The sequence below is a fragment of the Cyclopterus lumpus genome, chromosome 18 (genome assembly GCF_009769545.1).
Source record: "Cyclopterus lumpus isolate fCycLum1 chromosome 18, fCycLum1.pri, whole genome shotgun sequence".
Lineage (NCBI taxonomy): Eukaryota > Metazoa > Chordata > Actinopteri > Perciformes > Cyclopteridae > Cyclopterus > Cyclopterus lumpus.
Window position 1 is genome coordinate 9,348,141 of NC_046983.1, and position 27,698 is coordinate 9,375,838.

General features: G+C 38.5%; 1 protein-coding gene across 1 annotated transcript; it reads right to left on the reverse strand.

Annotated features, from left to right (window-relative positions):
• Positions 1-26,995, reverse strand: elavl2 (ELAV like neuron-specific RNA binding protein 2). Its single transcript, XM_034557170.1, has 8 exons — positions 26,932-26,995; positions 15,695-15,785; positions 14,557-14,800; positions 9,707-9,810; positions 6,099-6,252; positions 2,856-3,081; positions 2,158-2,196; positions 1-331 (listed from the first exon to the last, which is right to left on the reverse strand). The coding sequence occupies exons 2-8, from the start codon at positions 15,764-15,766 to the stop codon at positions 1-3; spliced, it is 1,170 nt and encodes a 389-aa protein (XP_034413061.1). The 5' UTR covers positions 15,767-15,785; positions 26,932-26,995.
• Positions 26,996-27,698: the final 703 nt, after the last annotated feature.

A 27,698-nucleotide genomic window follows, 5' to 3' on the forward strand; every position in this document is an offset into this window, starting at 1 on the left:
TTAGGCTTTGTGTGTTTTGTTGGTTTTGAACGAGACTTGCAGCACTCTGTCTCCGAGGCGGTATCCATTCAAGCTGGCGATGGCCACGGCTGCCTCGTCGTAGTTAGTCATGGTGACAAAACCAAATCCTTTGCACTTGTTTGTGTTAAAGTCGCGAATAACCTTGACGTTTGTGACGGCACCAAACGGCCCAAACATCTGCCAAAGGATGCTCTCATCTGCATCTGGAGCCAGGTTGTAGACGAAGATACACCAGCCAGTGCCTGCATGCCCCGGGATGTTGATGCCGGCCAGGCTGGTCACCCCGTCAATGGCCATGGGTGAGAACCGGCTGTAAAAGACCAAAAGTAACATGGTTCAAGGCAAGAGACAAAATTAGGATGGATTGGACCTTTTTAGAAGACGGGAGATTTTGACATCAAGCCTAACAGAATCTGACTCTACAGAGATCAGCACTAGCCATGCTTTCATTTCAGAAAAAAAGAAGTTTAAGCTATGAACTTGTGAAGTCATTTTGTAAGTAAATATTTTTCTTCAGCTGGACAATAACAAGGTGAGCTGTCATTTTGACTGAGCAGTCAACAATTGTTTTCAAGTCAACATGCATTCAGTCAGAAGTCTCATATTAGAGTTGGAGAATATAAAGCCAATTCTTGGAATTTGCTGCTGCTTTTTGAGCTCATCATGAGTCTACAAAGAAAGGGAAGTTGGAGTTTGTGCAAAGACTAATTACAAGCCACGCAAAAGCCCTGGCTTTTGGTAAATGTGGTATTGCAGTTTAAAGAAACAAAATTCAAAGTGCATGGAAAGCCTATGAATTATTGCAGCAGGTGTCACATAAGATTAGCTGCTCCAGTTGGCCTCTCAGGGAACATCCACCATGACAGGTGTGCTCCCAGCATCAAGGGCACGCAGAGAGATTTGGCAACGAAGACGTCAGCCAAAGAGCAGGGCAGAAGAGAAAGAGAAAATCTATTGTCGCCGGTGACGGGCCTTTGAGCTTTCAGGGAATTGGACTTCAATCATACTTGAGGAAGGCATTCTTAAAAATGAACTTTGACAAACTGGTATCCTGGCAAATCCTGAAAGACATCTGACGCAACAAAGTTTAAAACAGGACAAGGCTGTCCATAATAGATCAAGGTACAAGGTGCAATTTTGTGCAATAGCAAGTAAGACATTCTGCCCTTTGTTATGTAGACAAGCCGTGTACACTGAAATTTAGACATGTGACATTATGTAGAGAATAAAGCATTCCACTGCATCACTGTCACTGATCTTATCCAATACAGGCACTGACCTTATTTAAGAGAGTGACATACAATAATTGCCAATCAAAATTATGTTTCAAGCGCAAATGACTAAATTTGCTTATATTTACTGAACATTAGGAATTAAAGTGTATGTTGTAGAGTCTGGCCAATATGACAGAAGGCCATCTGCATGGTCACTAATCAAATAAACAGCATCAGCTTATATGTCAGAAGGTATGCTGGAGTAATTTACAATGTTTAATTATCAGTCTTTTAACAGTTCAGTCCAGACTGCTTTCAATACAATGCAGCTGGATGAATTTGAAATGCTGCCTCAGTTACCCATCTATATAGCAAGGTTCAGTGCACTGCCACCTCATATTCAGAAGGTCCTGAGTTATAATGCCACCAGGGCACTGGAACTTAAGTATTGATAATTGGCTCAATGTATGAGAAAGGTGCACATGTGGTAGTCAGATAAGTTACAGTTTAAATATAAATCATGTGAATTTGGTTTTCTATCCCCCAAATCAACGGACATCCTCAAAAATCGAACTCCAATGTATTGTGGCCGAGGGAAAGTCATTGTGACAGGCCAGAAAAGCAGGTAATCTTTAGTGACACCCATCACTCGTCTTTTCCTAGTTTAATGAGTAGCTCTGGTCCTCCCTTCCCAATCCATAACACACGTTTACCTTTTTGCATCTTGCACACATGCTAAATATGTACATTACCACTTTGTGTTAAAACAAACTACACAGTAATGCATGAACATTAGAGTATTTGCATGCAGGAAAAGAAAGAGCAATAAAAAAAAGTCATCATTGACTCCCTCATGTTAGGTTCACATTTCCCTCAGGGTCAAGTAAGCAGACTGAAATCTAAAAAATTAAAATAAAATTACCTTTTCACTCCATAGGCCATGTTCAGCAGATTGTCCAACCTTCAGAAAAAGAACAAGCACAGACCAACATTATTTTCAATATAAAAAGCTTTTTATGAGGTTAATGATGCATTTTTTCCAGGATGACAGATGAGTAATATTTCTGATATCCATAATAAAGTCAGTTTTTCCAATGAAGTGAATTCCAAGACCATCATGTCATTATTAACCTGTTGGGTACCGTTTATCAATATTCAACCTACTCAATAGAGCTAGCCGGAGACATTCTGTTCAACTTTCACAGCATAAGACTTAAAAATAGGAAATTTCCATGAATTCTCTTTGTGAAAAGCAAATTCATTTTCACAATTTAGGCCACTAACTATGCAAAACTTTCAAACCATCTATTGTTTTTTTTAAATCAGTTTTGCTCATCTCTTTTTCATATTTATCAAAATCTGCTCAAACCCAATTGTTTCATATGCCTACATCTGCATCAGGGGAAACACAGCAAAGTTGAAAATGTAAATATGGGCAGGAATATTCTGTCCAGCGTATTGATGACTCCACACAGAATATTTTCAAAGCACTGCTGTGAGACAATTTAAATGCTAATTCCAAATAGTCTCAAAGGGTCAGACTCATAAATCACTAGCAGTATTAACTAGACTTGGCTCTAATCAGATTTCTAATTTAGTTTTTTGGTGTGCCCCTTTTACCTGAAGCGTTGTGCCTGCTGTGCGAGGGGTCCTGGGTACCTTCGATTGGGTGACTGATACAGCTGGGACAGAAGTGCCTGGCTGGTCTTCTGGCTCGGGTTGTTCGCAAACTTGACTGTAATGGGTTCAGTGGCACCAGGCGGCTTCTGGCAGTTAAGACCCTTGATGGCCTCCTCAGCCTCAACTCGCCGATCAAAACGAATGAAGCCAACCCCTCTGGAAACGCCTGAGGAAAGAAAATTAACATAAGATCAGTCGCACTTTCTCTTCACAGCCATGAAAACATTCAGTAGTGATATGCAACTTGAACTTCATCGACATGGCTTAAAGAGTAGTTTATGGGTCAAAAAACAAGGTAATTGGAGTAGATTTACACGCAACACATTACAAATATTATTTTTCCTCAAACAGCAGTGTGATTTAATGTAGAAGTGAAATCTGGAAGTACTTTGGCTACATTGCAGACAGTGAAGGAAAGCCCACTGACACATACAGTGAAGGAAAGCCCACTGACATACAGACAAGTGAAGGAAAGCCCACTGACACATACAGTGAAGGAAAGCCCACTGACACATACAGTGAAGGAAAGCCCACTGACATACAGACAAGTGAAGGAAAGCCCACTGACATACAGACAGTGAAGGAAAGCCTACTAACATACAGACAGTGAAGGAAAGCCCACTAACATACAGACAGTGAAGGAAAGCCCACCGACATACAGACAGTGAAGGAAAACCCACTGACATACAGACAGTGAAGGAAAACCCACTGACATACAGTGAAGGAAAGCCCACTGACATACAGACAGTGAAGGAAAGCCCACTGACACAGACAGTGAAGGAAAGCCCACTAACATACAGACAGTGAAGGAAAACCCACTGACATACAGACAGTGAAAGAAAGCCCACTGACACAGACAGTGAAGGAAAGCCCACTGACATACAGACAGTGAAGGAAAGCCCACTGACACAGACAGTGAAGGAAAGCCCACTAACATACATACAGTGAAGGAAAGCCCACTGACATACAGACAGTGAAGGAAAGCCCACTGACACAGACAGTGAAGGAAAACCCACTAACATACAGACAGTGAAGGAAAACCCACTAACATACAGACAGTGAAGGAAAGCCCACTGACATACACAGTGAAGGAAAACCCACTGACATACAGTGAAGGAAAGCCCACTGACATACAGACAGTGAAGGAAAGCAAAACTGCAAAACTTGTTTCAAAGCCACACAGACCAAGGGGTTTTCACCTCAAACACACATCTGTAAAATTATGTAACTCTACAATTGCTCATACAATAATAAGGAACTGTGTAGTCATCTGGTCAGATACGGACAAAAGACCTACATAGCCGTGTATAATCAATGCTATGATGGCACCATGTAGTTTTCATTAATATCTTGCTGTAGGCTAATACTAATATTAATGCCATTTGTTAAGTGTTCAACAAGCTGGGCAGGAACAAGCTGGTAAAAAAAGGGAAACATACAGAATTTTTATTTATTACTATTATAGATAAATATACCAGTATTGTATCATATTTGTGGTATTGTATCGAATTCTGGTATCTTATCGGAAGTATCGGGTATCATGATATTTATGGTAGGTATCGTATTGAAGTTATAATTTTGGTATCTTGACAACCCTAGTGTGATTATATTATCTCATGATAGTTTTACCTTTGCTTTCTGAAAACAATCAAGCATCCCAAAACGCAGTGCGTTGTGGCAGTGAAGACCAACACAATACATTTGACAGCTAAAAATTGGATTAATACAATAGCAGAAACGTTTGCTGTAGCAGGCATACAATTATCGATTAGCACAATTTGAGGTATAAAAAGAAACTTAAATACATTTCTATGTGGGAAGCAATTAATTTTTTACTAACGATACTGATTAACTAAATGTGAAATACTGCTCATGTCAATGCATAAACAAGAATATTAGTAATGGTGTAACTGGAAGGTGGCAAAATGTTTTAGTCTGAAGTCTTGTAGACCAGCTGCTTTAATCAAACAATATCAATAATCGGCAAAAGTTATATTTGCATCCTATTTTTTCAGATATTTGATCCGATCCGTGATCTGTTGCACCGCTAAATTATTAGTAGACCCATTCCAAATCCAGAAAAGCTGCAAATTCATAACTGGAGAATAAACACGGGGAAGGTTGTTTTTTTTTAAAGTCTGAAGATCGTGACATGGACATACTGTACAAGACGGCAGAAATAGAGAAGAGGAGAGACAAAAAAAAAAAAAAAAAAGAGTAAGAAACAATGTTTATCTAAACCGCCAAGCAAACTTTACAGAAAGATTGGTAACATTAACTGCCGCTATTAATCTGTGTGAAGTGATTGCAAGTGAGCGTTGTCATCTACCTAGAACGTCTTTGGGGGAGAGGAAAAGGCCCAATGAGGAGACAGAAAAAGAGCCTACGACTTCCATAATATAGCGATAATTTAGCGTAATGGTGAGTTGTATTTTTAATGTACTATATATTTGTTTTTATGCCGGTCATATAATTTTATTCCCCCACACCTTGAAGGCCGGTCCGTAAAAATATAAACACAAAACCGATCAGTGCCGCAAAACATGTTGGGGAACGCTGTTCTAGAGTAAATTTTTTTGAGACCATGTGCCTAGCTATTTTGATCAATTTTGGAGTGCATTTTAGTTTTTATTCTTGTACGAGCTGTCATTGAAAGCCACTGTAGTAAAAAGCCATGGGGAAGAACGAGTACCCTTATAAGTGTCTGTCTAACCTTTCCCATAATGCATGCCAGAAAGGATATCATGTATTTCAGCAGCACATGGGAACACAACCACTGGGAAATGTCTCAGTTACAGATCCTGTTCAGTGTTTCATAGGGTTCTGCTGCCACATGATAGTTAAGATTTAGAAAATAGAACTTATCTCAATGTATTTTGATTTTGTTGTCATGAAACGGGCATTGCATGGGAAGAAAGCAAGATAAGGTGCAGGCAGAAGGGAGACTGGAGGGGAAAATAAATTATGAAGTATTGAGTCCTGCCACTTAACACCCTTTCCTATTCTGTCCATCTATGCATATTTATGAACACCTCTAGTGGGAAATTGGATTTTTGAGGACCTCATACCACAACTGACAATGTATTTCTCAGGCCTGGCTGTTTCTTTTTGCTCAGGAGTCACTGCTGGAGGAAGGTGAAAAGAAAAGCAGGAAGGGAAGGGGGTCAGTTATGTCCTACTCACCAGTCACCTGGTCCACCAGAATGCGTGAGGTAATGATGCGTCCATACTGAGAGAAGAGCTGCTCCAGTTCTTTCTGAGTCATGGTTTTTGGCAAGCCACTGACGTACAAATTTGCATCTCTGATGGAGGCGGAGCTTGGACGCGCAAAGGAAACCTATAGATGGAGACAGTTCACATGACCACGAGTACATTACAGACAGTTTTGAACATGCATTCCTCGAATGTACATTTTCTGAGATCAAGGCAGGACATCACCTTTTATGTTAGGTTTTCTAAACTAACAGAAGCAGAGGAGCAGCTGCTCTGACCCATTTCTACCAGAAAGAAATTAAACACCAACGGGTATTTAACTGTCTGAGTTTTCTTTAAATACAGTCATGCTAAGGAGCCAACATGTCACTGTGTATGACATTTATCAATATTAATATACAAACTAAAATGCTTAGTTCAAATGTTTGTATCATATCTCAGTATATTGATGAATGCATTGGGATTCTAAGATGGGAACAACAATTGATATTGGTAGTAGGGTTGCACAGTGTACTGATACTAAAAAGGTAACGCGGTACCAGTACGTTCAAAACGATACGGTTTTGCATATTTTTAGTATCGATACTTTATTAAAGAACGACAGGCAATCAAATGTGATTATATATATATATATTGTACTAAATTAAACACAATTGATGCAAAATGGCTACATGCTGGTGGATCTTCAGCTAAGTCTTTTTTATTTTAGTTAAGGAAAAATAATTATTCCATAAATTAAGATGAAATATGAACTCTACAATTGCTCATACTTATGACTTATGTCAAGCCACTATGTAGTCATCTGGTCAGATACGGACAAAAGGCCTACATAGCCGTGTATAATCAATGCTATGATGCCACCATGTAGTTTTCGTTAATATCTTGCAGTAGGCTAATACTAATAGTAATGCCATTTGTTAAGTGTTGAAAAAGTTGGGAAGGAACAAGCTGGTAAAAAGGGAACCATACAAATGTTTTATTTATTACTATTATAGATAAATATACCAGTATCGTATCGTATTTGTGGTATCGTATCGAATTCTGGTATCGTAAGTATCGGATATCGTGATATTTATGGCAGGTATCGTATCGAAGTTAGAATTTGGTATCGTGACAACCTTAATTGGTAGCATTTACAATTCAAGCACTAGCAGTTCTAGTTCTAGTAAATATGCTCAAATAAAAGTATGTGTTATGACTGTCAAGAAAATGCTTTTAAAAGTGTTTGGACTTAATTACCCAAATATTGATGGGATTGGATCCATTAATATGTGAAATATAATTGTTAAACATAAATTTGCTCTAGGTTGCACAACTGCAGGAAAAACAAATCTGTTCAATTCGATAAAGTTTCAACTTGAAACTTCTTCCTTAACCCAATGCTTTGAGACTCCATGAATATAGAGACGAAAGGAGTAAGTCTGCAAAAAATATACAAATGGCGTTCCTGCTAAGAATTGACAGTCTAAGCTGTAGCACACAGGCACACTACACGCACACAGCTGGTGCCTGCTACAGCAAACATCTCTGCTGACATTGGCTGTTTATGGCTAATAAACCCACTGCACAACAATAACATTGACACAAATAAAACAAAAAAGTTATTCTTGTTGAGTCTGAACGGATCTGAAGAGAACCACGCAAATCTGTCAGAGTGGACTAAATAGTCAAATTGTTATGGAGCATTGGGTTAATACCAGTGCTTTTACAAATGTACTATACATTAAACAAATGCATCATCCCATTGCTCGACCAGGTTTTCTCCATTATGATTGTTTTTATAATCATTAGGATGATGCAATTAAATAGTGCTTCACAATCTGTTTGTCACCATATATATTGACTCTCATCAGCTGAATGAACAGTGACAAATCAGTCTGTAAAGAAAAAAGTTAAACTTGCACATTTTTGTCCATCAACACCGACCGAGATGGATAGAGCATCAGGCCTGTCTCGACAGCTCTCATTATAAAAATTCATTGATTATAACTTGCACATTTCTAGAGACAACAGAGCAGCGTAGCTGCCTATTAAAAATAATCTCGCTCATTCCTTCTCTAAATTCAGGATATATTTGGAGAACCCCCAGCACCAGGCTAACATGCCGCATAAATCAACATTTGTCCATAAACACAGCCGAGTAATAGAAAATGGGGAGAGAGAGTTCTCCATCAGGTCCTGTGGATCAAAACATCATTCATCCCCGAGTTGTCATACATTATCATTATATTTTTGGAGCAGCATCCCATTTTCAGTCATCTATACAATGACATGTAGAGGGTCCCATATAGCCTACATTTAGGAGCTGATGTGGAAGAATGACTAAAGGCTGGTTTATAGGGAGGGCTAAATGAAAGATCACAGGGAGGGAGGAAAAAAAGAAAAAGTACAGTCATGAATCTGCTGACATGAATCTGTCTTTCTTTCGTCTGGTGGATCCAGGTTCTTGCCACTCGACTGTCAACAACACAACTAGCATGACAGCTGCATTTAATTACAGTGTCCTATAAATGGTTCTATAACAAGTCCTTATAATCTTTTGCAAAGGACTATAAGAAAAGAAAAATCACTCATAATTAAACATTCAAAGCCTTCCTTTTTGTTCTCTTGGATCAATTAGAACTCCAATTGGTCATCCACTTCCCAAAACTAACCAAGTTCCTGCACTGGAGGGGAGGCTGACAAAGTAAACGTGAAATCTAAAGCTCCCAGCCCACAGCCAGGCAACTCCCTAGCTCCTTCTCATCCCTGTCTCACCTTCACACTTCATTTGATGCTAATATTTGCAAATTACATTCCTCTATCCCACTAGGGTTTATTTGCACTTCTGACGGAGCAGCTAGAGATTTCGGGCCGTCTTAAAGTCTTATGTTATACTTTCAGAGGTATGAACTGCGAAAGAGAGGTGGTGATAAAGACGTGTTCAGTTTGATTCATGGGAATGAAGTGGTATGGCTCATAACATGCCTCATCTTCAACTTTCAAAATAATATAGTATTTAAGTTTTAAAAACAGATGTAATCAAACATACAGCATTCAATGATTTTTCTTATGCACATGTCTTTTGCACCCAGACATATTTATGAAAAACCCTCTGCCCGATGACAAGGTATCTGGCAAGCTCCTTGTAAGACCAGTGAAAAAATATCTGGCTCCACCATCCAAACATCTTGCAGCACTATATGAAGCACATTAGTTTTTCCACTAGCCCATTGAGTGCTACATTGCCTGATAAATGCTAATGGGGCCACCTCCCTGCAAAAGGCATACAGCTGTGCTACAGCACATGCAACCATAGAAACAGTTCTGCTCTACTTGAGGCCAAGGCAAAGCTGCATGTGCCCAGATTAACAATAGGCTCTCCCTTTCCAACCCACATTTCTCCAGCCTCATTATGCTTCCGACTCCATCCCAGAGAGCTAGACATGAACGGCGTATACTTTGGATTTTTGCAACCAGTCATGAATGGTAACTGATTTGAGTGAGTTTAAAATATGACCGTCTGATTAGGTAGGTTATTGGAGATAAGAATGAACAGATTAGGAGATTAGGAAAAAAAAACATGCATGACATCCTACCTTGATAGTTTTAGTCTGCAGTCTCAAGCCATTTAAGGTATTGATGGCTTTTTCGGCATCCTTCGGGTCCACATAATTCACAAATCCATAGCCTAGGCTCTGCCCTGCAATCACAAGACCAGAACATACATAAAACCTCACACTTATAGAAACTAAAAAGTGACGGCTCAACAAAAATACAGGAAAATATGTGACAATTAAACATGAAAAAAACTGCCTTTTATAAATTGTGGATGACATGAATCCAGTTTTCTCAAGAAATAAATCACAATCAGTAACACCAAGATATAAAAATAAAACAGTCGTTTTTTATTTCTTATTTGGCAGAGCATGGAGAACAGAGGAGGTCACAAGCCTATTCCCAACATCTTTGGCTCACAACCTACAGTATATTCGCAAACCAACTCTTTGACAAACATGTCTTAAAATAAAAATGACAGGCAATTGCTCTGCTTTTACACCAACTCATCTCTTGACACAGCGCAGTAGCCGAGGCTCAATGTGTTCCCCTCCCTCCACAGTTTATCTCTAAAATGTACAATAGATTGACACCCACTCTTTATTTGCACAGAGGCAATTCAATTTCCTCCACCCACACTGCTGGGTCTCTCTGCAATTCCACTGCCGGTCAAGTTCACCAACTCAAGCAGCTTCAGCTTATTAAAGCAGTACATAAGCAACTTGATGATTACACCTGGTTAATATTTTCCACACAAGTCAGTATCGCATACATGCCTGAGATACATTTAGAGAGAGATGAGTGAGAGAGTATCGCCTTTGTGATGTGAAATTCACGAGAGGTCCATATTCGTCCTTTCCTTTTTTGAACCAAGACTTTAAATTAAAATGGCCATTTGTCTTAGGTTTTCATATTGGCTACATCAGCTCATACATGTTGAATAGCAAAGACTATGAAACAAAAACAATGTATGTAATATAGACATTTGAGAATTTAAAACTCAATGTTAAAACAAGAACATGTGTATTAAATAAGGGAAAGAGACAGCCATCCAACTGTCAAATAATACTTGCAGCATTGCTATCAATTTAGCTTTACTGTACATCTGTACAGCCTATATGCATCCATGCTGGCTTTATCATGTCTTACCACTATGAGTCACTGCTCTCATGCGTCGTTATGCTGTGATCAAATGAAGTTCATAAACTTAATTTCACCTTGAATCTCAGGGACTGTTATAGTCAGGAGACATGCTGAGGAGCCTTTGAAATGAGCTGGTATAATTGACACTTTTACTTAAGTCTGGCAGGCATACCGCCTTCCTCAGTGTGTTCTACTATACATGGTGCATGTGGGCATGCTATGCCCTTATAGTGATGTCTTCCTATGGAACGTCTAAATAGCCACTTCATCTGCTGTTATGACTGGGGGGCCTCAGCCATGTTCCTATAACAAACAACCTTCTCACTTTCAGCTGTTGTGAAGGAGTAGAGGAGACATGCTGGGATGCACTTTCAAACAGATAACTGCACCCAGCTTCCAGTAAAAGACTAGTGCTGCCCATAGTGGGAGTGAAATGACACAAAGACTAAGCTGCTGCAGCGGCAGCCAAGGCAAGAACATTTAAAGCAAAGAGGAAGCATGCATCTCTCTGGCGATTACTTAACATCTGATGTAGCACCAGTACACAGATGTAGGTTGGCTTAAATCCATTGCCACAGGGCCAAGGGAGAGACAAAAGCAACACAGTCTGGAGGGGATAGGGTTTTATATAGAGCTGAAATTGAAATCAAGGCAAAATTCCTAATAAATGACTGGAGGCTTTGAATAACACATTTTTCTCCAACTGATTTTGAAGTCAGTCTTTACTCAACCCAATTCAAGCTTTTGTCGGTTAAAAATAACTTTAAATAATACTAGCTTAGATGCTTAACATATAATAGCCTGCTGGTTACCGAGTGTCGATGGGGAAAAAGGTGGTCATTAATCCATTATCGATCAAATGGGTGCTTTAGTAATACCTGCATTGACAAAAACATCTGCTCAACAGTCAATCAATCCCCTTTTCTTACTCAGTCCTGGGATAAAAAAAAGGAAAAACCAAATATAACTGAAACTGTGACACTAAATCCATTTGACATTAGCACATTAAGCAATATTAAGCACACTGAAACTTAAGCCACTCAGTCAGAGCAAGCATTGTTACAGTTAATGTCAGTAGTGTTTATACAGTTACATCAAAAGAAATGTGCATCCCTTAAGTGTTCTGTTTGGAAAGTATCTATAGCCAATGCCAGAGCTAAGAACTCACTCTTTCCAGCTGGCTACATTTGTACTTCTTTAATAAAAAAGGCAATTTGTTTTTTATATGGCTAATTACTCTAATAAGATCACTGCTGATGCTAAGAGGCTTTGGATTTGTACGTAAACAAACCCCATCCACACACTTAGTTTCTCTAAAGATGCCGGTGCAACGGTCATCCCTAATCCAATCTAACAGAGGCTCACATTCTGAAAACAAAGTGAAGCTGTAATTTCAATATACTACATTACTGGTTTCTTTTTGTAAAAAAGGTATAAGCTATAAAATACCATGACGCATACAAGTTTTCACAGATGTGTGCAACTATCCACCAGTCAAAGACAAGATGAACATGACTGCAACACTACACCGACAAACACAGCTCTAGCAGCCAGTTGTATACAATGGTTGTTATTTCCTACAACAATATAGCCCATAAGGCAGAGGACAAGCATAAAAAACAACTGACATACAATTACTATACTATCCAAGGCAGCATTGGAACATCCCAATTTAAAGCAATGATTATGGTGGCAAACAGCACCATAGAGGGACCCTCGCTTTGGTAAAACGTGTGTTTATCCAATAATGTTTTTATGTATTTAGTTAACAGGTCACCTTGCAGGTCATCTAAAATACGAAACTTGATTCAGTCATCGGGGTGCTTCAAAAAACAGTTTCCTTGGTCAAATCACAAAAAGGATAAAAATATGTTACTTGTGTAATCTGAATCTAAATTCCCCCACTTTATGGGGCATGTAGTATCTCCTCAAGTCATTTTCACTAAAAAGCATGCTGATTTCAAACAACTTGTTTCATTTATTTCCTTGCTCTTAAATTACTTTGAGTGCCATGTTCACACTTGCTTCACTAAATATGCAACCCATCAAGCATGTTTATGTTCAATCACCCAAGCAGACTGTGCTCAACACCGGTTTTAAAACGAGACTCACTTGTCAATTCAGCTCAGACCATTTCACACATCAACAATCAAATGCATTTTTTGTATGCATGACTAAATTAGTGCATTTATTTCATGGAAGGCAACACATTTGACAATTTTCATCATTCCTTCATGCCAAAAGTCTAAATTCAGTAAATACATAATGATAGCCCCCCTATGCCTTCCATCTCCACAAATACATATACATACGAATACAGATTGCTGATTGTCAATGAGCCATATTGGCCAATACACACATTTGTTTTGTTGTTTGAGCAACTAGTTTTCAAGGTTAAAAACTATTTTTTTCACCAGTGTCCCAAAAAAAATCATTGGAACCATTCAAGTCAGCATAAATGGTCAAAAATGTATCCTTTTGTTTTTTTTTTATAAACATCTATAGTGACACAATTCTAAAGATTAGAAGAAAAAAAAGATTGTATTTTTATATATTCGAGACTCTTGGCTTTGGTAGATTTAATAACATGCTCAGCATTTGTTTTAGGAAGTTAACAGCTAATATTTCCATCTCTTTGTTATATTGCTGTGAACACTTCTCCAAAACTCTATGAGAGTGTGTTAATAATTTTCAGCCAAGAACTACCTTTTACAAGATTACATTAGAACACAAATCGTGATAACGATATAATTTACTGAGTAGAGAATGAACGCATCATCTAAGTTACAGGCTCTACTGCCGATTTCAACACAGATTTGTTGTTAAATGTAGAATTATCAGGGATCGGCTACTACAAGGGGAGGAAATTGAATTAATATTGTTAAATGTTTCACAAAGTCAGATGCGGCTGCGCACAACTTCAAAGTTAATTTAATGATGGTGACTACCTTGGCATCCTGGAAATAAAAAGATAATTACTGAAGTTCTAGCATCTTAGTTCAACAGCACTTCTCAATAGGAGCCCCCCAAACCCTCCAGTCTCATTTCAAGGGAGTGATCTGTTCAATGAGCTGATGCTGTAGATGTTTCAAGAGCAAATGCAAATGAAACAGAAGTGTGTATATACAGCCTTTAAAAAAGCAAAACGCCTTATGTGCCGATGAACCAGTCGACTGCACTATAAGCAGCAGATGGAAGGTCTAGGTAACAGAGCAGAAGAATCCAGCAGCTTCAGCCATTATATACATTCTCATGTCACATTGGCAATGTCTGTCTCTGCCAGTATTCCTCTCATAAAAAAAAAGAAGAAAGAAATAATTTGCAAGTTGCCTAGCTGCCCAAATAAAAGAAATGTAAAATGCATTTAATTTGAGTGTCGTAAAGAACCAGGGAAATATCCTTTGAGAAAAGCATTGGTGCATCTCTAAAATATAGCAATACAAATAAATCAGTCAGTACAGACGGTGCCTGGTATTCTTCATAATGAGATGCTAAATGTCAGATATACAAAAGAGATAGTCATACTGTGCAGGCAAAAAAAGAAAAGTTTATGACTCCTGCTTTTAAGGGCCTCACTGATTGGGTTCAATGTTACACTAAATCTATTTTATATAAAAATTAAAAATGGTCATGGTGTGCCAACTTAAAGGCAAAATAAATGCACATACTTGCAACCAATACATTCAAAGCACATAGCAACTGTCTGGTCAAAGCGAATAAAGAACCAAAGCAATAAAGGTTGTGTTACCTGTTATTTTGTCTCGAACTAGTTTACAGGACTCAATTTCTCCGATGCTCCCAAACAAACTCTTCAACTCCTCCTGGGTCATATTCTGAGGCAGGTAGTTGACTATCAAGTTAGTTTTACTGTCCTCTATGCTCCCTGACTCTACAGGTGAGGAGCAGTTGTTTGAGATTGTTGAAGGCCCGTTGCTCGTGTTGTTGCAAGTTGGCCCATTGGACAGCTGTGTTTCCATGGCAGCAATTACCTGCTAAAGAGACAGAAAAAAAAAAATGTTGTCAAAATCACATGCAAATTAGACAATAACATCTGTCAAAAGTACAGACCGTCAGACAAAGACTGCTGTTTTTTTTATTGTGCATTAACATAATTTAGTGTAGCATAATAGAAACAACATTACAGGGCAATCCATTTTTAGAAAGATACTTTGTCCTCAGAAGAGCTTAGGGCAGGCTTTTCAATTATGTAAATGTGTGACTTTAGCGTAGTTGTCTGATCAAGTGTGAAATGTTAAATCTTAGAGTGCTACCACCATAAGAAGTTGAATATAGGCACAATGAATTCCCTCTGTCATTCATGACAGCTGCTTTTGTTTCTGGGAACCCAGAGGACACTTTCTACTGAAAAAGTAATGTGATCGTCTATTAATCTGTCAGAAGCTCAACGATTGATAAAACAATATTCAAGATGGAAAGTAGAATGTTTAAACATGTCTTTTAAGGATACATGTGGTGACTAAAGTGAGACATTTTATCAGACAAAATAATCTAGATACAGTATGCAAAGTCTACAGCTGCAGTCACCAGTGTGTTAGCATAGGTAAACAGGTCTTAGATTATATGGTAATGAGTTAAAGCAACCAGCAACAAGTTAACATATGAAGAGGCATCCTTTGTTTCACGATGTGCACAAAGCAGATATGTGTAATCACACCACTATGCATATTATTCATAGGCAATCATATTCAAAAGTAAGTCTGAGATTAACTAATCAGATTTAGACCATACCAATGCCTGAATTCCAAATTGAACATGTGATGAATTTGACTCCAGGGTCAAAACATGACCGAGAGCTAACGTCATTGGTATGGCCTAAGCATCTAGACAGAAAGCAGGAATTATTTCAAGAGAGAAGTGCCACAGACCCCAGTCCAGGGCTCAGGTGCCCACGAACCACTTCTAAGCAGAGAAGCCACATCGCAGAGTCTGACAGCCATGTTTGTTTTGTTTTGCCGTCTGAAAATGTGGACACAAAAAGTACTTCATGTTAGATCAGACAAGAACAAACGCAACAGTCAGAGGTGATTACATGTCATTGTTGGAGAGTGGGTCATGTACTAGCTGTCCATGCAGATTGACTTAAACCAGGGAGAAGCAACAGGTAATGTTTCACTTCGTCACAATTCATCTTCTGTAAGGAGCAAAAAGCAGTGTTCAGTCAAGTAAAAAACCTGGCCACAACGCTGACAGCCATCATAAAGAATGGTAAGTTAGTCTAATGGATAAGTGCTGCACAAAGATGATCACTGAAATAGGAAAGTACAACTCGATTGGTCAGCACTGATTACTTCCATCCTGCAATAGAGGATATTTAAGTCACGCTGACATATCCTGCAATTTTTATCCAGTCTTTAGCACACAAAAAGTATTAAAACGTAATCCCCAGTGAACTAAGTTTCCCATAAGCCTTAAAAACCAACTGAGTGGCAACAAGACAACTAAACTAAGGTTTACCACTGAAATGAATCTACAAGGTAAAACACTCTGAATTTAAGCAATTCCTATCACTAACATCAACATAATTAGTGCACCATATTTACGTTACCATTCAAATAAGTTCTTACATTTGCTTAAAATATAAGCAACTTAAGAATGCACAAACTTTATCATTGTTGACGCCCAATATAATGTTGCATTATTTGGGTCACATGCTGCCATTTACACAAAATTCAATGATTTGTCCACTACACAAGGGTATACACTAAGCCACACACTGCAGTGCCACCATGTTCAATAGGAAACACATAAGAGGAGCATAGCTTCTGTGGCCTGAAAACCATGTCACTATACTGTAGACATTTTTTGTTTCGACTATTGTTGTCCCATTTGCATTATGTGTTGGTAAATTAAAGTTACATTAAAGATCTACAACAACTTAAGCAGATTTTTAGGCTGCATGCTTTTTGTTCAGAAATGCAGCACACATGACTGGGCATTTAGTATTCCATAGGTTGCATTTTGTGAAAATGTCAACATGCCAGAACTCAAATAAATTGATTTTCTCTACTCGAGTGATGAAAACAGCATTGCAAATTTTGCACTGTACAGGCTTAAACCTGATCAATATTTCTTAGTGTAGAGCTTCTCAAACCACAGCCAATGTGCCACTTTAGTGTTTCAACATACTCAGCCATAGAAAAGGATAATGGATGAATCAAAAATGAATTTGACAAAATCCTTATTTCACAAGGCCACATGAAGAGATTCAATTATTTATGCCATCTCAATTGCATTTTGTGAAAACTATGTCTGCCATCAAAAATATACTGCTTTGTACTGTTCATACTGTGGTCCATAAGTGCAACTGTATGTCAATAATACTGCTTTCACAGACATTTCATATTTTTCCTTTTACACATTCAGTAAAATACTGTTTTTTTACAAATACTAATAGGTATTTGAATATTGACAGAATTAAGTCAGTGCAGCTTCCATGATTAAAAAGGATAGCCTTGATTTTTGAACAAACCATCTTCTATCTGTTGCTTTTCTCTGTTAATGGTGTTTCAACACTGCCACATCTCAGCTGTCGCCATCACTTGCTATCATGAAGTACATAAAATGCACGTGAAATGACAAATTGCAGCAAACAGCTCACTGCAAGTCAGAGCAAACAGCTGTAGATCTGCTCTGGACCCTCATTCGATTAAATAATCACGTCCCCAGCTTATCCAAGTGTGAAAACTGAAGGTGTACTATGAGTGTGTTAGATCAACTGTGATAGCTTGATTAAAAATGACAATGTATTTAACAGTGTTATTTATCTACATATATTTATTCTCTGTGCACAGAAGAACACAGCTCATAGCACACTAATCAGGATTGTAAAGAGCAGAAGTATTTGCATCATAAGCATTAAATGTTGTTGTAAGCTTTGTTGAGTATCTTAAATGTACTACAAATTGTACAAAAACTAAACAATATATTTTAAAGCAGATATATACTGGAAATCTTTTCGTTATTGAACTTACGGTAAATTTGTTTGAATTCAGATCATTTCAAGATTGGAAAGCTGATGCAAAACATCCATTTGGCACATAATTTAGACAGAACATTGCAAACATCACATTTAAGTTGACCAATGTTTTAGTCCCTTCTAAAAGAGGAAAGAATTCCAAGCAGATCCCTCAATCCAATCTCAAAACATAGCACACATGAATCCTTAGATGACTACTCTGCCAGCACCATACTCCAAATACATAAAGCCAGTAAAACAAGAGTGGTCTCAGTGTGATTTCTTTCAAGGAAAAAAGAAAGTGTTCATTTTTTTACTGATACATCATTTGTTGTAGCATCCATTGTTGTGACAGGACCACATAGAACTCAGGCCAAGTTAGGCTGGTTGTGTTCATGAAGCTGCGTTTGAGTGGAGAAGTCTGTAAAAGGGCCTCCTCGCAGCAGTGCATTCACATCCGAATGCTACAGACAACTGAAGTGCTAACACATGACTCATTTGACTCACTGGCATGTCCCTAAACCAAGGTCAAACCACACGACTCCATAACCCGAGTAAAAAAGGAAAAAAACAGCCGCACAACAAAAGAGCTTTGACCCAGATGACCCATTACCACATAAATGTAAATCACTAGAAGAAACAATAACCGCAGATGAGTAGTTCATCTTCCAAGTGACAATATTATGAAAGTCTGCATGTTTTATGGGCAATGAGCTTTGCTTAGTAGTGATGTTAACTGTGAAATATTTAAAGTGTTGCAGCAGATCATGCACAGAAATGGTAAATGGAGCTGAAGCAGTAATCTGGTTATATTTGATGGACACCTGCAGAATAAGATAAAATAAGATAATCCTTTATTAGTCCCTCAGTGGGGAAATTACAGGATTACGGCAGCATTGCTCACAGTAATAAGTAAAAAACATACTAGTGTTAATTGAGCCTTTGCCTGCTCCCGCTTCTCTGATGCAGACTGGCCAATAATAACGCAACATCGACCAGCTCTGACCAATGTCAAACAACTATCCAACTCATGCAATCGTTTCTGAGCTTCTTCATTTTCAGGCTTGTTTTGTGGATTTCGCGCTAGTAAGATTAGCTAAGGGTCAACTGCATCAACACATCCTCAAAAAAAATATAAAAATACACCAATATCAAAAACGTTTTGTATACAACGGATAAACATTGTGATAAAAAAAATTACACAACAGCCACCCACACAACTTAATAGAAGAGAAGTATACTGAATATTTAATTTGCAGACTATCCCCCAAAGGATTGAACAATGAGATACCATGGCATGTCATGCGCTAAGGACACTAGGGATTAAAACTCTTGGATCGAGTCTTGGATTGGCTCTGCACAAACGAAAGAGGAAGCAAATATAACTTTTAAAGATCCCTGATAATATTTTTTGGCCCACAATACTAATTGCTAATCACTGAAGATCCATATTGGGAGATTCACGTCTTTGTTGTTTGATTATATCGGCTGGTCTACAATGCTCCAGACTATGTATATGTATTTTTATGCCATTGTCCAAAACAATCATTTCAAACCACTCTGAAGTCAGTGTAAACATAAACAATTGTAAATGTTATCTTTTTACTTTGTTAAAGTAATATATAGTGTAAGAAGAAATGGGAAACTGTCATAACACCATGCTTCAGTGAATAACAATTGTATTTAATTGTAATTGATGAACGGTTTACATGCTCCCGAACCAGGAGGAGGTATCCACAAGGATCACAATTCGATAATGGTCCGATACACAACTAGTTCTGGTGTCTAGTAAAACAATGTGACCGATTGTGTGGTACTGTCAATTATTTAAATACTCTTACATAAGAATAACTAGAACTTTGCACACAAAGTGGGCGGAGCATTATTTAGGATCAATGTTGTACGAATGTTGTAAAATACTCGCAAAAAGGTTTTAGAGGGACCACAATGTTAGTATGATCAATAAATTGTGATGCTGCGCAAACACATGCTAAAGAATAGCAGCCATCATTTGATCCTTAATGGTAGTACTGAATTATTGGGAGTCCCAAAAACTGAATGAAAGAGTTGTCAATACACATCGGTTTAGTCCAAATATTATTTGATTTAGACAAATGCAACATTAACAATATCCATCATGCTCTATATCAAATCAAGAGTTTGCGCATCAGTTTTCAACTTCAACTGATAAAACAAGTCAACAACCAAGCACACTGCAAGCATCCTGGTCACGCAAGGATGGGGGCTTGAACTTTGCAGGTCAACTTAACCCTCCCGCTGCTTTTCCATCGGTTGTGTCTCAAAATATAAAACCAATCGGTGACTTCAAAATATAAGTAGCCTACTGATGTCACGCGCACTTAAGATGGCAAAGAAGGGCACAAAGACAAAGCATTGAAAAAACCTCAATGATAGTCAAGACAGTTTCTCATATGCCAAAAGAAAATACTAATTAAAGCTACAGAAGGCCTCTCCACATGTATAGTAAATGTGAGAAAGGCAGCCACAACAGAACATATTGCGTTGAAGAAAATGACTTACTTCAATCTCTATTTCATATGTTTCACCTTTTATTCCAAGTACAAAGCACAAACATTGGCTATTGTCCCACTTGAGATAGTGCCACAAGGCAGAAATATTTCATTAGATAAACACTTGGAAGAGAAAGCTTGGCAAGATGCCTCTCCCCAAAAATGTCATACAAGGCTTTCACCGCGTGCAGCCAGCCAGCAGCCTCCTCTTAGCACAGGCATTTGAGTGCGGAGCATCTTGTTTCCCTAGAGGCCTTGCTTGCCTCACAGTTTTCATCAGAAACCAGCCTCGGATAAAGACCACAAGGTTCTTTTTTTGTTTTCCCATCATTGCTTAGATAAACCCACCCACCTCCAGTTTTACTGTGCTTGGTGCCTTTTAGGACTCATTAAAGTATAGCGTATTTAGTTATTGGTACTCTCAGATCCCACAGTCTTCTCACAAGGGGGAAAAGGCCTTCGCACACAGTGTTACTAGGAAGAGAATACAGAGATTCACTATTCAAATAAAGTGAACATTTCAACTTCACTTACACAAGCTTGCGTTATCTATATTGATCCTTTGCAAAATGCAAAAAAACGTAAGGGACATTTCAAACTTTACAGGTACTATACTTTGGTTTTGTGCCTTGCCCATGTGTCATGCTTCAACCTCTTAAGCTGGTGGTGCTGGCTCTGTGTTAGCAGCTCACTAATTGTGCTAATAAATTACATGGAAAAGTGACTTGCAGTGGGTGAAAGGAAGCAAAATGGCTTGAAATCAACCTGATAACATTGCAATTCAATTTATTTTGTATAGCCCAAAATCACACATTTTCCTCAAAGGGCTTTACAATCTGTATACATACATACATGCTTTACTCTTGTTTAGCGACTGTTAGTTGGACAACTCAAGCCAGCTATGTGATTAGTTCCAACTGACCGCAGTTTCAGTGGAAGGCCATCAAGCAATCTAGTTAAGAAACATGTGAAAAAAAGTAACACATTTTACATTTGTATTCCTTTGAAAGATTTGAGCGATAAGGGGATGCACTAAATGCACTAAACTAATTGATTAATTTTGCACAAAATAGTAATATGTGATTACACATTGGTTGAAAAGGCCTTTGGCATCTTTTTTTTAACACCTTTTATGGGATCAAGACACGAGATACAATTCTGTATTTTTGCCAAAATAGATCAATTAGGGAAAATGCAGTAGGAAAAAGTTTCATAATTTTGACAAATAAAAACAATTAGTCAGATCTGTATATAGGCAAAATTGCCTATATACAGATCTGACTAAGAGTAGAACCTTTCGAACAAGAACCTGAAGCTAACAGCAAGATCAGCATGTACTGATGTGACACTGAGCACTTAAAGTGAGGAGGCACGCATCTCTGCTACTTGCTCCTCAGAGGATTAAATTGACCAAGTATGCGTGACAAGCTGCAGAGTGAAAAACTCCAAAGTGCACACACTGACATGCACGGCCTGTCCTTGAAAACTAAAAGCCCACAAGTAACAGTTTAAAATATCCCAGTTGAAAACACAGACGTGACCAGTTCTCTACTCAAACACTGAAGTGTGCAAAGGCAAATGCTAAAACATGAGAAAAATAAGCTGTACTGTAACATCATTAATTATGGTGAGGTAATAAGTTTGGATGTCAGCATCAAACATGTACATCTTAACCAATGTCGCCTTTTGTAAAACAAATAAATCAATAGGCTCTTGCAGCTGTCCCTGGTGTGCATCAAATCCACTTATTACCTTAAAATGACTTCATAATTTGATTTTAATTGCACTCGGTCCTATGAATTCTGGAGGCCATCTTTCCTGCTCACAACAAGGACACATTGACCAACATGTAATTGATCACACAACCTCTTTCCTGTCTACGGTTAGGTATTTGCGTTGTACAGTAGTTATACACAAAATCAATTACCAACAGTTTGCAGAGATCCACGGCCAAAAGAAAATTCCACATTTCTGGTTGGAAGGAGATACAGACCTGAAATTATGAAAGACTTTGATAACAGGTTTTTGGATTTGCACAGATAGCGCAAAGTCAACCTTTGTAAGAGAGCGGTTGAAGGAATGAAAGAGGGAGTCTGTATTTGCACAGTGGAACAGTCCTCCACCGGTTATGTTTATCAGAGTATGCACGGCTGCATGTAAACAAAATAATGATGGAATATTCATTTTATCCATGTTAACCGCTTAGAAGGAATATTGCCCTTTTCAGAATATGAGCAAAAAACGGAATATTCTGTTAAAAAAAAATACCAGTGGGTAGGGTTGAGAGAGTTAGTTATGCTGCAGCTCATACCTGAACCAGTCAGACTACTACTGAAAGGCGATGCAATACTGAATTATAAAACAGCAGTCTGCTTTCAAAGTAAAAGTGAGATTCCTCACCATAAAAAAACCTTAAACCAAAAAACCTTTCTACCACAGAGTCGGCCTGAAATACAATTCAGTTGGGTAGTTTGTATTGCTCAAGAGACTGCAGCACTGGTTAATCAATATTGACTTATTTTGACCAGAGGCAAGTTGTATTCTTCTGTCTTAATGCTCAACCAATGTAAAAAAAACAAGTTTTCATTGCTTGTAAATAAGAATATTGTCAACAACTCTGACTCTGTTTTCTTTTATTTCATAAGAGTTATGATTAATTGAATTGCAGCTTCTTACAACTGTTAAAATTAAACGGTATTAGTTATGGATAACTTAACTCAGGAGGTACTTTGATTACTATTAACGACCAAGTAATCATAGCGTGTATTTATTCTGAAAATGCCAGATTTTGGAAAGTGAAACTCTAAAAGTAACACCACCAAAGAATGGATTGATAGTGAAACCTACTGCAACAAAGTAAATCATTTTCAGATACTGCCACTCTGCTATAATATAAAAAGGTGTGCAGGCCGCATATCATACAAAGGCTGACAATGTAATGCTAAAGCTGGACTTAATATTAGATGCTGATGCCAGTGCGCCACAATTACCCAACAGAAAGGACAACAAGCCATTAGTTCGAAATGGCAAAATTTCGGCCCTGATGTTGCCTCGCATGAAATAAGGTTCCCAGTCACTTACACGCAGTGAAGCATACAGCTCTATTAATTAAACAGCGGTATCAAATTGGTACTCTGTATTGCCCAATACCCAAGGCCCAGATATCACCATTAGGAGCAAAAAGTTGCATCAATGTTGTACCGAGCAGCCAAGCCCCAACCAAACATTAAATCTAGGAATGCACAGACACCAGTATCATTTACCCATCAACAGTTGAGTCTAAAGGGACGCCCAGCTGCAACAATAACCCAATGCAGAAACAGATTAAATCTATCATTTAGGCAGTCCCCAGTTCCCCAGTCAGGTGGAGTAAGTAGCCACACTGTTGCCAACATTGTCATGGACATGTGCAGCCACTTTAGCTTCCAACACATCAATTAGTCTAGCTTTGAAGTTGTCAGCTGTGTGCCTTCCTGGCTTACTCCATCAGGGTTTCCACCAGTGTATTGCAAGTCCGACGTAATGTTTGCCAGTGTCTAGTCAAGGGAAAAGAGAATGAAACAGTAACGTTATAGCTGTAAATGTAGTAGTACAGTGCGTGTACAGTTTATTTGTCAATATAGTACTACAAAAACTCCTCAGGAGACCCAAGCCAAACTTCTGTGTCTTGCTTGCCAGCTACCTACTGATCAAAGTGGCAGACCTTTCAGGTGGACCAGCAACTCTCCAACCACTCCAGTGTGTGTGTTTATATATATATATATATATATATATATATATATATATATATATAAATATAAATGTCAGCAACATATTTATAGTGTATATTTAATGTGTTACAGTAGAAGGTCAGGAACATCTGATCAAAATAAAACATGTTTTAAAGTCAGTTAGAACTGTAATGGTGTGATTAAGTACTAAAATGTAAGCAATTGTACATGGTTTTTAAAAAGTGGTATCGTTGTATTACAATACCATCGCTATGAGCTCCAATACAGTAACAAAATTAAAAATGAATGTCTGGAATGTTTAGACACCACTAGGTTTATTTATGCTACATTGCTTCTCACCATCATAGGCCTACACACTAAATCAGCCAAACATTCAACACACACCACATAACACCTATACAGAGCGTGAGATGAGATCTATAAAAGCTGCCGTGATGCAGTGACAGGGTCAAGAACACTGCATCGCTGGCCTCCAGTACTGACACACACACACACACACACACACACACACACACGCACACACGCACACACACACCCCTCCCGTGGGCAACAGAAATTGAGGACCAAATGAAAACTGTCCTGTGCAGCATCCACAGACTAGATCAATTGCAGGGAGGTGTGGGGGGGGGGCATAAAGAGAAGAAAGGGGGATGGGCATTTAAGAAGGACAAAAGGGGGCAAAACAGCCTTTTTTTTTTGCTAAATCCAACCACTGAATATTAACCCAATTCTGACAGCAGCACCCATTGCTGTGCAGAGCACAGTGATGTGGCCTTTGGAAGTTCATTCACTGTCCTGCATTTTAGTCCCTCTGTCAGCAGCCTTTATTTAGAAAGGCAAATGTGGGGGGCTCAATAATACATAAAGACAGCCGCTCTTATCTCTTGTCGCTCTCACAAGCAGAGGCTGCTGAAATTGTAGAAGTTCCATGGACACTGAGGAGGAAACATACCTCAAAGCAACACATATATATATAAATAGGAACATGAAGGCCACTCCCATCTGGGAGGCTGGACTTAGGATGAGATACTCAATTTTAATTAAGATATTCTCTTGTGCCGTCGATATAACTGATATTAACTGATAGTGCCTTTTGAGAACCTTTTAAAGCATTATACTGATAAAATGTATTATGAATTGCAAAACATCACTACTTAAGTAACATAAAATAAAAATATATGTTGCATATAAAGAATTGCAGTACTTTATTTAATTAGGTGATTGGACGAAAAGCAGAGAAGCCAACCACTTAATTTGGGACAAAACTTGCATTTCTAGTCTTTTAATCACATCCATTTCAGCCATCTCACTATAATGCCTCACTTTTCACATAGTGTAAAATAAATGTTGGATTAAGAAACCACATGTAATAATCAGCATACTTCAGCATGCAAACGTCCTAAACATATCCCTATAATTATATTAAAACTTACAAATACCAGGAATCTCTACCAATAGTAGAGTATTTCACACATTTAAACCCTTATCAAGCACCCCCATTACCTGTTGCCAAGCTGTCCCCCTATGCCCACAGATGTCCTGTGTGTTGGCAACCTCCAGGTAAATTAACTGGTCAATTTTTTTTATTGCTAGCTCGATGATATGTAATCTTTTCATGAACTACTGAAAATGACTCACCGCAGACTGCCAACTATAACTCAGATGTCTGTGGCTTCACCTGCTACCAAAACAGGCTACCAGAAATCATAAACACACAAAAGAAAATGCTAAAAATGAATATGCCTTTGTTTATACCATAGATAACATTCCAACAATTGTCGCCAAAGCCCTTGAGCACTAAAACTACAACCTGTTCCTGAATCTGGAGTTGTATAAACCCCAAAAACTGGCCTTTCGACAATTTTCAAGTGGACAGGTAAATGCATAACCACGTCACTCCCCATGTTAGTAAATTATGACTACCGTCATTAATGTCAAACATCACATATTGATAAATTTGGTTTCATGCACTGATAAAATAATGGCCATTATGCACAATGTTGGACAGCAAACTAAGTGTTCTGTTCATGTTGTAATTCTAAATGTTTCTTAAAAGTATAAAGAAAATGATAAGCAACAATAATTGTACAACTTCTCCACACAGCAATTCATCCATAAATGTTTAAAATAAAATAAAAAATAGTCTGGATTAAACCCATTGCCATATTAAAAAAAGGCCATTGGTGACGGTTGATGAAAGTTAAAAAAAAAAAAAAGGTGACATGAGCGAACTACGTGGTGAATTGGCTCAAAGGGGATAGTTGAGAGCTGCATTGCTAATTGATTAATCTGTGACACCTGTGCTACTGCGGGCAATCTGCGCAACAAAGACCAGCTGCGACAGAATTCGGTTCATGCAAAGTGCAAATTACCGACTGAATTCTCCACCGCGGTTGGCCGAAAGCAAACGCTAAATGGACTAAATGGACAAAAATGGGGTTACAGTTGATTTAACTCCAACTTTTTTTCTCCTTTTTTTTTTAAACTGCACCTCCATGCTAGTCTTAATTGTGGTTACACCAGCAAGCGGCGTGCTGGTTTAGTCGACCGCGGTTCGCGTCGTAACCCGCGGTTAAGGAACTAAGTTCGTGGTGCTCGTTTCTTACACCGGAACAAGTCTTGAATGTTAGCCGGCACCGATATTTAGATATGCGCTTTGTACCACAACAGTGAGACATGTTGGCTAGCTTGACTTCAGAGGATACTGGCCATTGTAGTGTCACGATAAAACACGAATATGTCCGACGTGGTGACTTGCAGGCCAGCTTTTCTTTGACCTTGCTAGCTACCGCCACTTGTTAAATGCCTATTTTTCTATGCACATTGTCTGCACAGTTGAATTAGCAAGTTCATATTTTTTGCACTATTCATTTGTTGCGTCTTACCTTAAGGTGTTGAATCGGTGACACGGGTATTTATTGAGGTAAAGTCTGCAGACATCAAACTTTTGGTCGCAGTCTGCGCAGTTGAAAAGGGGGCGGTGGCGGGAACGCGGCCAGCCCAAGTAAACTAATCAGACCCTCCGCCAATCAGCTGAGACCTCGTCTCAAACCCGGAAATACACTACTAAGTAATTGATTTGCTGCAGGTGTAACGTTACTTTTACTTCATGCTCCCTAGTCTGAGAGGCATTTGGGCTAAACAGTCAATGCAAAGGGAAAAACACACCAATGGACTTCCTGAAGCAGTGTCAGGGTGGCACCAGAGTCCGTGGGGTATTCAGGGGAAACCAGCCGCATCACAACTCGTTTAATATGATCCACTACGACATGCATGTAAAAGCAATGCTGAGATTTAGTTGGCTCCACTGTTACTTTTTTACAGGACAGACATGTATGTGTCATTAATCCATGCCTGGGTATAACAAGCAAAACCGTATAAGAATGGAAATGCTGATCAGTAGCATTTGGCATAAAAAGACGAAGATCCAAAATCAGAGTGATTTCTTTTAGTATATGAATTATAGGCTTGTCTGCACTTTACAATTAAGACCTGCCTGTGAATTCAGAAAATTCCATACAGATGTGTTTATGACAGCAGAACTTGGAACACGTCATCCGGCTACTCCAACACAGGCTGATCTTAACCTATATAGCATTACTCATTTTAGAGTTACACTGAAGTTACACCTCTATGCTATTTTAACTTTGTA